The following is a 15,038-nucleotide window of genomic DNA, read 5'->3' as shown; positions in this document are numbered from 1 at the left end:
CTCCCGACTGAGCCCTCCCTACTTCCTTTCTCCCTGGTAACCACAGGTTTGTTTTCTATGTCTGTGAGTCTGTCTGTGTTTTGTAAATAAGTTCATTTGTCCCATTTTTTTAGATTCCACATGTAAGTGATACCATGTGGTATTTTTCGTCCTCTTTCCGACCTGCTTCACGTAGTGCAGCAACCTCCAGGTCCATCCGTGTCGCGGCCCCATTTCCCTTCTTTTACTGTAAGTGTCAGGTATTCATTATCCTGCAGAGTTTATCACGTGGAATTTCTGTTGACATTCTGTTTGAGTTTTCAGGCCTGATTGTAAAGATACAATTGAAGTAGTGTTATCCTTGGGGAGTGATGCTTCCAGGAGAGAGCCCTCTGGGCCTGGAGATCTGTGCTGCAGTGGTTGAGAGTCTGTCATTTATAAGGCGTGTACATCCTCGCGTTTATTTTTGTTAAGTGGCTTTACGGATGGGTCTGGTACTTGAGACTGAGCAGAGTTATGGAGATTACACTTTGGCTTCGTTCTGGCTGGCTGGGATGAGTCTAGACATGAATACTCTTCCTCAAACACGTCCCCTGTGGGACCAGAGAGGTGAGCAGCTCTAATTCAGCAGTGAATTCACTGATGTTATATTCTCTGTGTGACGTGCTGTGTGTTTACACTCCATCCTACAAGAAGGAACATCCATTTTTCTATCCTTGTGCCTGAAGCACAGCTTCCCTGTCCTGGGGTGGGATGTCAGTTGCCTCAGAGGGGCCCGTGGACCTGCTGTGGGGTGGCCGGATCCGCGCTGCCCGCCGCACCAGCCAAGGCTCCTGGGCTCCGCCCTCCGCAGATTTCTCAGCATCCTCTCCCTGCTCTGAGTTTGGCTCCCCCTGCTCCCTCCTTCTGGCATGTCTGCCATCATGGGCTCGGGGGTCACACCCATGGTTCAGGCTCCTTCCTCCCTGGGTGCCCCCCTTCTTCCTCCATCACCCCTTTCTCAGGGTGTTCCAGCCCGTCCCAATGACATTTCCTTCTCGAGCATCTTGTGTTTTCACAGCAGTGGTCACAGCCCTCTTTCCCAAGTCGTTTAGTTTTATGTGCGTTTTCCTCTGTCTAGACTAGAATACACTTGAAGGAAGGAAACCGTGCCTCGTTCACCACCTCTGACGTCACCTGGAACAATACGTGAACGTCAGGCAAGTTTATTGTCGTGTCACCAGCTCTGGCAGGACAGTTCCCGGGGGAGGGGGTGGGGTGACCGGCTGAAATGAAGCTTGGGGGGGTCTGTATTGCTTCTTGGGCAAGGATTTACGTTACTTCCTGCATCAGTGAATATGATCATGAGTTATATGAGGTTTGATCAAAAAAGGAGAATCTGAGATGTGCTGTTTGACAAATAAAAGATCTTTACATCAGGGCTGTAGGATTCACAGTAGAATTACCAGCTAAGAAAGTGAAAACCTGCTTTTTTCCCACCGAAAAATACAACATGTCGCGTTCTTTCCTTCCCTCCCCTCCCTTCCCTGCCCTCCCTCCAGTTTCCCATTATTACTAATGGGAAAATCACCGACTCTCCCATCACACCTGCCAACCTAAAGGTTGAGAATTAAGTTTTTATTCAGGGACCTTACTGAGAACTAGAGCCGGGAGACAGCCTCTCAGGTCGCTCTGCGGGCCTGTCCCAAGGAGGTAAGGGAGGAGCCGGGATACACAGGAGTTTTTGTTTGGGGGGAAAAGACACTTAGGCATCAAGACATCAAAAGAGTACAGCTAATCACAAAAAACAGACACCTCGTATTAATGATTTTAGTGCTTTTCTATGTGTGGGAAGATGCAGAGTCTGGGCTCATTGGAATCATTCCTCTGATGTGCATCTTAACTCTCTAGGGCGCGCACCCTGTTCTCCATCCTGAATCCTCTCCAGGTGCCCTGTGGGTGGGGGAGCATGTTGGCTACAGTGGCTGAAGCTTTCATGGCTGCAGCATCCTTTGTTTACTGAAACGGCAGGCATTTCGTCCACACACCCACTGGAAATCCCTTCCTCTTCTGCATTTAACACAGGTCATCCCTGCTCTGTTTTCTCCATCGCTTGAACCCTGCTGGCTGCTCCCGAGGTTCAGCCCTGTTCCCTCCTGCCACAGCTCCCTCGTGGGTCTCCCAACTCCCGCTCCCTCCTCTCTCTGATCTCCTTCACACAGTGGACTCTCATTGCTAAAATGCAGAGAAAGGGACCTGTCTCCCTCATTCAGAACTTCTAAATGCTCCAGATGCTGTCCTGTTGGAAAGAAATCAGTTTGGCTTCCGTTCAAGGTCCGCACGGCCTGCGTTCTTCCAGCTTCTGTAAGGGGACTTTCTCCAACACCCTCACCTGACTCTCCTGTCTTGGCCCTTCTCCATGGGCACAAACTTTCCCCTCTCAGAAGAGGTCCATACCGTGTGCTTGGTCACCTTCCTGCCTTAGGGTTCGTCCTGCAGGGCTCAGGGCTCTTCTGTTAGTGGTGAGCTCCCTGAAGGTACCTGTCACCCTGTTGTTCTCCCAAGGACAGGGACAGTGCCCCACGCAGCGGACGTGCTCATTAAATCCTTACGGAGAGAGGGAGTCACAGCCCGACAGCCAGTGCGCCCGGCCGCCGCCCGCCCCGCAGTCCCACGGACAAGAAGCACTTACTGCCCGCTTTCTAGAAGAGGAACATATCCTGTTAGGATGGGAGAGAGAGAGCGTGGGGCGGGGGCGGGGGCGGTCCTGGAACCTGGGTCATGTTCCAGCCCTAGACTGCAGGAGGCCGGGGACTTCTGTAACCTGGGGAGAAGTCAGCAAGGATTTATTATATTTAATTGTTTCAGTTGGTAATCCTGTTACCCCTGGTTTAATTAAACTGTTTGAGTCTCCTGTTGGTCATACTTGTAGTATTTCCTTCGTCGCTTAGGCTTCTTCTGTTTCCATTTTTAGTATGTTACAAACTGTAGGGTCCTGAAAGGATCAGGCAGTGGGACACAATAGGATAAACAGAAAATTGACCCCACTTTTGAAAACCCAGAGTAAAGCCATCTTCACACCTGGGGGCTTGTCACCGGTCACTTCCCGAGAGCAAGTGGAGCCTTCAAGGTGTCTTTTTAAAGATAGTCAATATACAGGGAGGGGACAGCTCAGTGGTAGAGTGTGCACTTAGCATGCACAAGGTCCTGGGTTCAATCCCCAGTACCTCCATTAAAATACATGAACCTAATCACCTCTCTCCCGAAAATAAAATATAGTCACTATCTTACAGTGACTTCTAATGGAAAAGAATATGAAAATGAATCTACGTGTGTGTATGTGTGACTGAAACATGATGCTGTGCACCAGAAATGCACACAATGTAAATGACTATGCTTCAGTTAAATAAAACCCTAAAACACACACACACACACACACACACACACACACACACACACACACACACACAACGTAGTCTGGTTGATGGGAAAGCTCCTCGGCGCACACCGCCGCTGACAGCTGTCTGGGAGATGTACGCAGTCCAGCCGTGACAGACCAGACCGCCCGCGATTCCTCACTTGCAGTGCACTTCCTGGGTCCCAGAGGGAGACGTGTCAGAAGCTCACTAGCTGTTCTTCTGACTTACCTTGTAGACCTGGTGGGGAGGTCTTCTGAAGCTGTGATGCAGACGAGGCCTCGGAGTGGGGTCAGAAGCACTGCAGCCATTCTTAAAGGGCAGGGGGCCATCTCTAATTCCTTTCTTGACTCCTTGCATCTTTGCAACAGTATTTTTAAGATAATGTGTTGACATGATGTTGCTAAGACCATGAAACAAGTATGTTAAAAGAGACGTGTGAATGTGGGATTCACGTACGGGGTGAGAACCAGAGAGTCTCAGTGAAGGAGGTCAAAGGGGGAGACTCTGATAAGTTTTGCACCAAAACCGAGTGGGTCACGGCCTCGGGGTGCCCTGCCTCCCCCCAACCCCGCCTGGCCCTTTCCTTCCCTCCTGCCCCTTCCTCCCACCCCTCCCTTCCTTCTCTCCCGTCTCAGCCCTTTAAAGCAGTCTGACACAGGGCATGTCTCCTACTCCAAGTGGGTTTAGTAATACTGAAGGGCGTGCAGAAGGTGCATTGGACTGCTGTTTCAAAACGGAACTTAGAGATTCTGTGGGCAATACATGCAGCCTCAGAATTCACCCCCCCCCCCGTCTGTCTCAGGGACTAGCTCTTACCCCACCCTCCCACCTGGCACCCGCGCCCGCCTCCCAGCGGCTCCCGCTGGCCCTCCCTCATCCTGCCTCTCTCTTCGAGGGCACACCTCCGTGGCCACTTCCCTTTCTAAGATGCTTCTTGGCTCTGCCCTCTGACCACGTGTCCTCCGTCCCCACCCCCACCCCCACCCCAGCGCCCTGTGCCCTCTCACTGGGCTTGGTCTCCTTTGCCTCTCTCTTCACTGCAAAGCCCCCGCCCCATGTCCACCTTCTCTGCTGGGCCAGTGCCCTCCTCTCTCACTCCAGCAGGACCACCTCTTGGCTCCCTGCGTCCCTCAGATGGGGTGTAGGCTCCTCCCCAGGGGGTCTGTGGGGCTCTGCTCACCGTCCCATGAGATGCCCTGTATCGCCATTTCTCACCTTTCCGTCCCGCTGGCCAGCGCGCTCAGCTGTGCGTTCTTAGCGTCACGGCGGGTGGGGGGGTGCCAGCCCTGTACCAGGTGCGCGATAGATGCCCAAAGCTTGTCACCTATCAGGTGACAGATGAGCACTTGGGCAGAGGCTCAGTGAGGGTGAGTGCAAGGCCCGGGGCTCCCTGTGGGGCTGGACTTGGAAGTGGAAGTAAGAAGTGAAGGCCGGTGTCGAGGGGCAGTGGCCCAGCCGGGCTGGGGTGTGAGGCCAGATTCGGGGTAACAGAGCCAGACCCGGGGGACAGGGAGTAAAGGCTAGTTTGTGTTTGGGAGCCGCAGGTAGAGGAAGGGCGGATACCAGCTCGCAGGGACCACGCCACGTGCTTCAGTGCGCTGGAAGAGCGGACGGTTTTCCAAAGGTGGGGAAAGAGTCCAACTTACTTTCACGCCCGCCTGGGTAAAGTGGGCCGTCCTTCCAGGGGTGGCTGGAAAGAACAAGTTCATGGCTCTCTAGGGACGAGGCGAGTCGATGTGGGAGGCGGGAGGTGGGGGAGGACGGGGTGATGGGTCTGCAAGGCAGGATGGGGGGGGTGAGAAAAGCAGTAAGGGAGACTGCAGCGAGAAGCTCCAGGTGAGACGCTTACTGACGGAGAGCTTCTCCTCTGAGCGTAGGAGTTGCGAGCCCCTGTAGGGCCAGGGGCCTTTCAGGCCTCACACTCTCCCAGCGGTCACTGGCTCTGGGAGAACATTCTGGAAGCGGCTCAGGAGGCTGACCCTGGGCCTGGAAACTTGCCCAGATGGACTCCTCCGTGTTTGTACTTCAGGCCAGTGAGTCAGAAGCCACCAGGGAGCCCCCGTGCTCCCCCAGCTCAGGTCTCCAGGCAGCGTTTCCACCCTCGACCCACCAACTGGTTTCACACGCGGCCATCTGAACCACTGTCACGTGGCCACGAATTATAGTCACATCTGTTTGCAGCAGGACAGCCGATGGCCTGAAGGGGAAGTGCTGGACTTCTGCCTCACTCCCTCTGGTCCAGGCCGGTCCCCTCCCCCGCCCCCGGCCCGGCCAAGGACATGTGACATCCGCCCCCACTGAGTGGGAGAAAGGCAAGAAAAGAAATGAAAATGAGTCAGCCCAAATTGCTCAGTGGGGGAAACCTGAGAACAGAACTGCCCTCACATGTTGGTGGGCAGGGGAGCCAAGAAACACCCCCATTTCCTCCCGCTGTTTGCCGGGAGCCCCACCGGCCCCTGCAGACGTGGCCTCAGACGAGCAGCAGCCCAGCAGGCATCTCCCAGGCTCCGTTCTCAGTCAGACCACGAGAGAGGCTGCCCATCACAAGGCCGGCTTGCTTCTCGAATGTTTCATGCTTTTTTTTTTTGCCAAGAACATATCAACACTTGTGGTTGTTTTCACATTGGAGCAGAAGTGTTTTGTGAGCCTAAAAAGTCGTGGGGGATATTCTGTTTCCACGTTTTCCGTGAGTGACTGGAACAGAAATGGTATCTTGCTTATTAACTCAAGTCTTCCTGTTGAGTTAGTGATGAACGCTTATCTTCGCATCTCTTTTCTCAATGGAGGTGCTGGAGATGGACCCATGGCCTCATGCATACTAAGCACGCACTCAACCACGGAGCCACACCCTCCCCTCTTTTCACATCTTTTTGATCACATCTGTCTTACATGTATCAGAACAAAATGGTGATGACAGAGTGAGAAGAAAGCAAATGCAGATGAGACCACATGGATGGTGAGCTCCTTGGAGATCCGTCACCCTGAAGTCCACAACACCAAGCATGTTTTTGGAAGTTCGGAAACGCCATCCCAGCGTGTGCTTGGAAGAGGTGACTGCACTGCAGCGTTTGGCCTATATTTTGCTCTCTGTTTTGTTACTAATTTTTAAATCCTATACACACTTTTTTTTGGGGGGTACATTTATGGAAGAAATGCGTGAAATCAGAAAGGCACAGCTCAACGCCTCTTGTCCAAGGTGAGCGTGCCCGTGGGAAAGAAACCCCGTCAGGAGCCAGGACGTTTCCAGAGGTCTGGAAACCCCTGGGGTCCCCTCGCGGTCCCTGACAGCCTGGGGTCTCCAACTTCATTTTGGTTACTTTTGAACTTGGCCTAAACGGCATCCCCTGGTTAGTCCTTTTGTGCCTGGCTCTGGTTTGCTCGGCGCCAAGCCTGTGAGACGCGCCGCCGCCGCCGCGGACCTGCCTCCGTGTGGGGCGGTACCGCGCCGGGAACGCAGACCACTGTGTTTTTATTCCACTCTTTCAAGTCAGGCTGCTGTGTGCAGTGTTGTAGTAAACATTGCTGAGCATGTGTTTTTGGAAAAAATATTTACCGAAGCACAGCCAAGTACAGACATCGTAAGTTCATAGCTCAGTGAATTTTTACAAGTGTCACCACGCACCCTGGTCAAGCAGAGGATGTTCCTGCTCCCAGAACCCTTGCAGGCAGCGCCCCCGCAGGCCGCGCTCTTCTGACCTCCTCTGCAGGTGGTTTCGCTCGTTCCCTACCCTGCTGCCCCTTGGTGAGACAGGCGTGCTCTCCTGCAGGAGAAGTTTTAAGATGCTGTTCAGGGCAGTCCTCTCAGGGCAGGGGGTCCGCGGAGGTGTAGACAGCCATTGTGCAGAGCCTCATGGCCGTAAACTCATATTTGAAACGAGAATTATCGGGAAATAGCACATGGTAGTTAAAATCACAACCAGAATGGGAGTCAGGGCGTACATATTAAAATTCCCCACGTGTACTCTGTATTTCTTTATCATGTTTTAATATCCCCAAAGAGTGTGAGCTCATGGTGCTTTTTTGGGGGGATCATCTTTTATCTTCCACGCTAACATTTTTTAAGGCAGGGGGATGAAACAGAATGAAAAATAATAGAATTAAGAGGATGGAACGCCAGTGGCATGTGCTGAGGGTGAATGTGAAGTGGTTTCCGTAACGATGATGTATGAGCCTGTCTTGTGACGGACGTCTGCCGCATCCCTGTGGGGCAGGTGCCGGGAGAGGAGCTGCGGGAAGGCCGTGTGCTGCTCAGATCCCGGGGGTGCTGCCTGTCCGTGTTCCAGAGGGGAGGTTCTGCTCGGCGGCCGCACCACGGGGAACAGAAACTCCATGCTGGTTTCTGTACGTTTTCAATTTCTGCCCAGGGAGCCCTAAAATGCATTCCTCTGCCTCCGCCTACTTCTTTAGGGGGGTAGATAATTGGTCAAAAAAATCCCTGAAGAAAGGCTACAACCAGGAAGAAAATGGGGATGGTAATATCACCGCAAAACTATTCTGACATTTTGCACAGCGTAGAGAATGTGAGAAGGAATTTGAAAGATAAGCTGTTTAGACTTGGCAGAGCTCCACATGTCCCTATTTGGCGGGATGTGAGACACATAAAAATTGTTAAAGCAGGGATGTGAAAGGTCTATCTCCCAGCAGAGGCAGAAGGAAAAATCAGAAAACTGAGGGCTTCACTCTGTGTAACTCGTTTCACATATGCCTTCCTACATTAGACATGCCACAGTCAGCCAGTTAGCACGAGAGCGCATTCTCACACGCTCGCTCGCTCTGTCTTCACACACACACACACACACACACACACACACACACACACACACACGGCAGTCGACTTCCTTGGTTAAGTAAAAAGGCGCCCTTTAAATGAAATTAGCGCGACTTCACTCCCCCCATCCTCACTGAGAACTCACTTGGATGTTGAGAGGAGCCTTCTGTGGGACTGCAGATCAGAGAAGACTGGAAATAGGGTTTATTTCAAATTAAAATCATTGACCTCCATCGCCCCCCTTCCTTCTTTGGCTCTAGGGCTGTGTATCATAAATCTTTGGGAATTTTTAGAACATAACGTGCTTTATAGCCTTAATTCTGATGTTCAAGTCTCTGGAAACTTCTAATTGGGGCATGAAAGAAAATTTGAATGGTGTGAGTTGGACCATATCGTGGAAAGCATAAAGCGTCGAAGAGATGCTCCATTAGGAATGGCTTTGCCGTGCCTTTTGTGTTTCTTTCAAATTGTATTATTTGTTGGCGTTTAAAGTCGACCCCTGCCATTGAGGTTGTGTGTTTGCATGTGTGTCTGGCAGAGCTCACTGAGAACTGATGGGTGCTTTTTTGTTTCAAATATGACGAATTCAGGTCAGTTTCCATTTGGAGGGAACTCGTTATGCCCTCCTGGTCAGTTGTTGGCCGTCTGGATTGAGTTGGTTTTCATTAATTTTTTCCAGGCTTCTAGGGGCATAAACAGTGCTGTTCCCTCCCTGAGAGATTTCTAGGGCTCTCTCACTGGCCTGATTGACCCGTGTGGCTGTTGACCTTGGGTGGGCTCCCCTGTAAGACGGACCAAGACCCACAACTTTTGACCTTTGAGATCTTCAGCCACATTCCCCATTTCCAAATGGACACTGTCTTCGTGACCGACATCGTCATGAAGCAGGTGCCTCCCCGGAGGAAAGCACAGGCATCGCTCTGGGGACCTCGAGGTGGTTCACTTGACCGAGCTCTGGGGAGGGCGAGGCAGGAGGAGTGGGTGTGAGGACTTCACAGAATGTACCAGTTCTTCCCGCCCTAGAACCTGAGACGGACGGGATGGGAGCCCTGGACCTTCCAGGTGGCAGGGAAGGTGGCAGCCCTCGTAGACTCCCTCAGATGTGCAGCCAGCAGGGAGCTACTGGGGTCTGTGGGCCTGCATTCTGTCTTTCGATTTAGCCGAGAGGTCCAGATGCAAAATGTAATTCCTTGGGAAATCATGAAATTGGTGACACGACCTTTAACATGTTAGGTCACTGATGAAATTGGGAGTCTGAGTAAGCCATGCAGTTTATTTGCCCTTTCAAACAGTAATTCACAGCACAGGGTTGAGACTTGCACTACTTAAGGCTTTTATTTAATGAGCTCTTTCAAAATCACATCACACCAGATTGAAAGGGACACTCACTGGTGTCCTTGTAGCGAAGCGCCCCGAGTCACAGCTAAGTTGCTTCTGCAGGACAGGTCTTTGTATGACAGCAGCTGTAAAGGACCAGATTAGTGACATTTAAAAGTAGATTTTGTTTAACTAAATGTGCATCACATGATTTTTGTGTGTTATTCCATTTTTTTTAAACAGAGCCATTTACATAAAATTCCAGGCCACCCAGAATGTGAAATAAAAATCATAGTCTAAAAATGCCTTTTGTTCTGAACAGTTGACCCTGAGTGAGACATTTGTAGAACGATCCGTTCTTGGGAACTGTCTTCTAGGGCCAGAGGGGGAGTCAAACCTCCCACACGAATAAAGCAGACAAGGAGGCATGAGTGTCTTTTCTGGGATGGATTTTATTTCTTTCTCTTTTACTTGCTGCTGGCTGGTGGGCAGGTGAGGCCCTTGATTTCTGTTCACAGGACCTAGAGTAAGGCCTTGGTTTCCTTTCTCATCCCAGGCTTGCCCCAGTGGTGGTCATGACTTGAAGTGCTGCCCACAGACTCTGGGTACATATTTCTGTAGCCAAGTTTCAAGAAGCAACTTGACCTCAGCCTCCACACCTGGGGCCCCGGGAGCCTTATCTGGGGTCCCTTGCAATTGAGGCATTTACTGATGGCTTAAGGGAACGATTCCAGGAAAGTCATGTTTATAACCTCCCTCTCACTGAGTGAACGTCAGCTTCTGAGATTCTATCATCATTTCAGAGGAGAGGACCTCAGAGTCCCTAGACGGTCCACTCCAGCCATTAGCTTCCCGTGCAGCGTGAAGCTCGGAGGAAGCCGTTGGGGAGCTGCAGGCAGAGAAGCCCAGGCTGCCTTGGGGTGCTGTGGGCCCAGCTAAGCCCGGGTGGAGGCTGGACGTGTCCCGGGTGGACTGCGCGTATCAGCGAACCTTAGCCTGATTGGTCTTCCTTCTAGTTCCCATGGAAGGGGATGGAAGTTAGCAGACTTTAAAGAGCAGGGCGGGTTTCTGAGCCTGATTCAGAAGCGAGAGAGTGGTGGATAGGGGACAGTAAAGAGAGGAGGCCACCTGGAGCCCAGGTGGTCGGGGCTTTCTTGGTCTGGCGGCTAACCCGGCAGCTTTGGGCAGCTCCCGGGACCCCCCCCCCCGAGAATCCCCCCTTCCCTGGCTGGTCTGGGGATCCGGGGTGGTCCCACGATCACTGGCCAGTTCCTTTTTGGGGTATTTCCCACTGTGCTGTGATGTAGTAACGTGTTGTGGGTTGACATGCCAGTGACTTTGGACTGTCATCTAGGGCTGTTATGTAAGGCTGACCACCACCACCACCACCACCACCAGAGCAACGGCAGTCGGGCGCCTGCTCCTCTGCTGCGTCAGTTCTAAGATGCCCATTCGCTGATGTTTGACCGGCTCTGGCATTGGGGTAGGTCCACAGTTGACGAGGTGCCATGGCTCCGTCGGTGATGCTTTTAGTTTCCTAGTCTGGCTTTTACAGCGGATGCTGTTGCAGATGAAACACAGTCTTTTTGAGGCTGGGTGCGGGGCTCTGGACTTGCCCCCCAAGTGCTCTCAGGGTGCAGGGGAGACCCACATGCAAAGGACTGAGAAACACGTGGCGAGTGTCACAACAGAGGCTCATGCTCAACACACCCTGGGCGCTGCGTAGGGATGGTCAGCCCGCTCCTGGGACCGCACGGACAGTGGTGCTGAGAGCGGCACGTTTCCCCAGCCCCTCGGTTCGTTCGTGTTTGTGCATTTGGGATAAACCTGGAGCACGGGTTTAAGACTTTGCCCTCATCCCTTCGGACAACCCTGCATAGTCACCAAAACCCAGATTCTGAAGCAAAACCCTGCACACGGATTGAGTTAAAGTGTAGGAGGTTATGAAAGTGCGTGCTGAGAGTTGCCTAAAGTCTGAGTCAGGGGAAGAAACAGGCCTGTAATCTCTGGAGTCCGTTTGGACTCCTGTCAGCCGTCCCTGTTTCCAAAATATAAAACTAAGACCAGCTTACTGTGCTGGAGGCTCTTGTTCAGAATCTGTTTTATAAAATAAACGTCTCCAGATGTAGTTGCTCTATGTAGAGGGTTGCCAAGGTGGTGGGGCTCAGACTCGAGTATATTGATTACAAATGGACTCTGCAGACCACAGTGCTGTGAGCTGTGCGGTTTCCTTTTCCAGAAGCTCCGTCGCCTGAAGCAGAATTTCGGTGTATGTTCTCTCAGACGTAACAGCCAGCCTCTAACGAAGCTCAGCAACTCAGTTATTCCCACCCTGGCCCCTTACATCTGTCCACAGTGTCTCTGTCTGTGGTGGCTTAGAATCTTGGGTTCTTCCACGGAAACTGCAGAATGTATCAGGCACCGCCGTATGTCGGTCTTTTAGCATGTTGGCCACCTCACGTGATGGAAGTCGAGTTCACCTCAGCCTCGTCCTGGGGTGTTACGTTAAACCTCCCAGCTCAGCTTCACACCTGTAACACGGGGATAGTGACATCTGTCTCGTTAAGTGAGGTGAGAGTTGACTGTCACAGCTGGTGGACTTTTGAACACGCTGGTTTCCTTCTTCGGTTCCTGTTACACGCTTGGATTCTCTGTCTTGCGTGTGAACGTTAGTTTAAGAGTAGAAGTGACGTACCAGGAGCGACGGGCTGAGTGCTTTTTCATTGAACATTCGTGTTACTTGAATTAAAAATCAGTTCCTTAAGGTCTGGGCATGTACGGGACAGCCCCATGAGGGTGAGTCCAGACAGCGCGCAATTTAAGGTCGCGCTCCTAATAAGAGGGCAGGACGTCCCCCTGAGCAGGCGGGGACGCCACGCTCACTCGGGCCGGACGCCGACCTCCACCTGCAAGCGCGCCTCCACTCACGGATGTTTTCTCTTGCTTCCAGGGTGGCTGCGCTGGCTCTGGCTGTGGGAAATGCGACTGCCACGGAGTGAAGGGACAAAAGGTGAGTGGCCGCGACTCAGGTGACAACAGGTCCTCTTGAATTGCCATCACCATGGAAGTCATTAGAAACATCGTTAAAACAACCGCATGCTCGGCAAGCCGCGTTCAAGCCTTGTCGCTATTTCAGTGATTTCCCGAGACGAACACGCCCGGGGCAAAGCCGGGCTCAGTAGTGCTTTTGAGGACGCTTAATAGCTCTTTCCCAAAGACTGTGACAGCTAGCGGCCTCAACGGTGAAAAAGAGCCTTGGCTGAGTCTCCCGCTTTGCCTCCGGGGTTGGGGGGGGGGGCGGGTGTGTCGGCAAGGAGTCTGTTCCTCAGTAGTGTTCTTTGGAATTAGTGCGTAAGAACTAAACATCTCCTTTCTCTGAAAAAAGAAAAGGTTTCTATTGAACTTAGGAGCCCTCTGTTTGAATTAGTGTTTTTGAACAAGTTTTAATTAATAACATACTTGCCTAGATTTATTCACAAAATAGGAAATATTTATCATTCCCCAGATGTATTCCTCTTAGAAGTGCTCCTGCTGCCTCTCACCTAAGCGTCACAGATCTGGATAAAGACCATTTTCTCTTGAAGGCAGGTGGGATGTGTGCACTTCAGCTGTTCTGAGAAAGGCTGTTTACCCAGGGACAGTGTAGCATCCTGTAACTGTCAGGGAGTCACCGTAGAAACCAGGTGTGGCTGTGAGAAAACATGGCCGCTGGGCCAGTTGGTGGGACACATGGCAGCGGGGCCCATGTGGATAGGGGGAGGGCGCCCCGTGGACCTCTGCCCACCTACAGGGGGCTGGAGGTGCGTCCAGCCGGGCCAGTGTGCGAATTCTCTTGCTCCTGACCTGCCCAGGGCTTGTGGGATCCCAGACTCACACTTTTGAAATTCAGCCCATTCTACTTTATGGAAAACTCATTTCTGTTCAGCTATTTGGTCAAGTACCAACATCATTCTTTAAAAAAAAAAATATGCTGGCGGCTGGTGACCCCAGCATCACCTGGGTAGGTTTTGAGTAAGTGAAGTTTGTGGAAACATTTTTATGTGACTCACTGTCAACTTTATCAGCTACAATTCATTTCCGTGTGCTGTTTGTTCACCCACCTGGGACGTTTTTCTGGCCACTTCCAGGGGGAATCCTCAAGCACACAGGCAGGTATGTTCATGCCACAAAGGGTCTTTCGTGTGTGTGTGTCTTCCTTGAATTACACACACAGCACACTGAACAAGCAAAGAAATCCCTGAAACTATAAAAAAGTGGAACTTTCAGACAGCAGCAAACAGGAACTGAAGACCTGTACCGACACTTCTGGGCTTGCTTTGTAACTCAAAGTGTCAGGGTTTGGAGAGGGGCAGGTGGGCTTGGCATCTCTCACTCGTGAAGAGAACAGGGTCCATTCCAGCGACTTGGCTGGGCTTCCCCTCCCCTCTGGCAGCTGCAGACCCTGGCGGTCCTCCTCCGCGGCTCTGTGGGTGTGTTCTAGCCTGATGCATTGAAACTTCAACCCCAGATCTACCCATCATATTGGACAAGGTCGACTTAGCCAGGTGTAGCTTTCTGAATGTTTTTGGCTGATTTCTTCCTGACTGGATGACAGCTGGTCAGGGACGCGTCCTGTGTCACTGCAGAGCCAGTTAAACGTCTTTGGAGAAGGTGGGACATATCTCACTCACAGGGAGCGTCTCCCATTAACCCAAAAAAAAAAGGGTCTTGAAGCATTTTTTTTCAAATCTGAAGGCGAGGAGGCCCTTGCTGTGGCCAACACGCTCGGCTGGGCCGGGTCTGTGCTGGCCAGGGCCCTGGAGCGCACTGTAGGGCCCTCGGGGCTGCCTGCCCGCCCGGCACGGGCGGGTCCGGGGGGCAGAGCGTGGAACGGAAGATGTGCCGTCAGCCTGGCTGCCTTCCGGGAAGGAGCGCTCGGGCCAGCGTCCCCCTGCGGCCAACCTAAGCCATGAGGTTGGAGAGAGTTCCCGCCGGGACTGGGGCGGACGATGTGGGCTTCCGCTGTCCCTGCCGACCAAGCCTCCAGAAGATTCCCCAGCAGGTGAGCCTGACACCCGGGCTGCAGGACCTCTGTGATGCCTCCTGGCCTGGCCTCCCCGCTCAGCCCTCCGTCTCCTCCACTGCCCGGTTGGGTTTTGTACGTGATGGTTCAATAAAGACTATTTAAAATAAAAATACCGGCAAGCTATAGGTTAAACCATTTTGAATCTGTGTTTTAAAAGGCCTAAGCTATTGAATGGATCCAGAAGCTCCCTTGAAATTTAGAAGAGGAGTTAAATGCTTTAGTATTATGTCTTTTCACAGAAATCGGAGCTGTCTTTCCTCCCTTTGAGTGTAAATATTTCAGGTCCCTGGTTCACAAAGCAGGAGCAAGGAAGAGGTCCTTCCTCCCACTGCAAGAGGAAACTTTAAACTTCCACTAATTGTCTTGGATGTGATGTTAGAAGAGTCAGTTTAGTGGCAGGAAACACCCAGAGCTCGACTGGGCCGGGCCGGCAGCTCTGGTTCCCTGTCTCTCGTCCCAAGGTCAGATAATAAAGGAGTGATTCTTGGCCACACGTCAGCAAGAGAGGTGG

General features: G+C 52.1%; 1 protein-coding gene across 1 annotated transcript in view; it reads left to right on the top strand.

Annotated features, from left to right (window-relative positions):
- The window catches only part of COL4A1 (collagen type IV alpha 1 chain), a 128,906-nt gene that overhangs the window by 37,771 nt on the left and 76,097 nt on the right, over window positions 1-15,038 (top strand). The window contains exon 2 of the mRNA XM_074378525.1: window positions 12,413-12,472. Coding sequence (XP_074234626.1) covers window positions 12,413-12,472 — 60 coding nt within the window. The remainder of the gene's footprint in view (window positions 1-12,412; window positions 12,473-15,038) is intronic.

The sequence above is a fragment of the Camelus bactrianus genome, chromosome 14 (genome assembly GCF_048773025.1).
Source record: "Camelus bactrianus isolate YW-2024 breed Bactrian camel chromosome 14, ASM4877302v1, whole genome shotgun sequence".
Taxonomy (NCBI): Eukaryota; Metazoa; Chordata; class Mammalia; order Artiodactyla; family Camelidae; genus Camelus; species Camelus bactrianus.
Note: the sequence above shows the minus strand (reverse complement) of the source record. Positions and strands in the feature narration are given on the sequence as shown.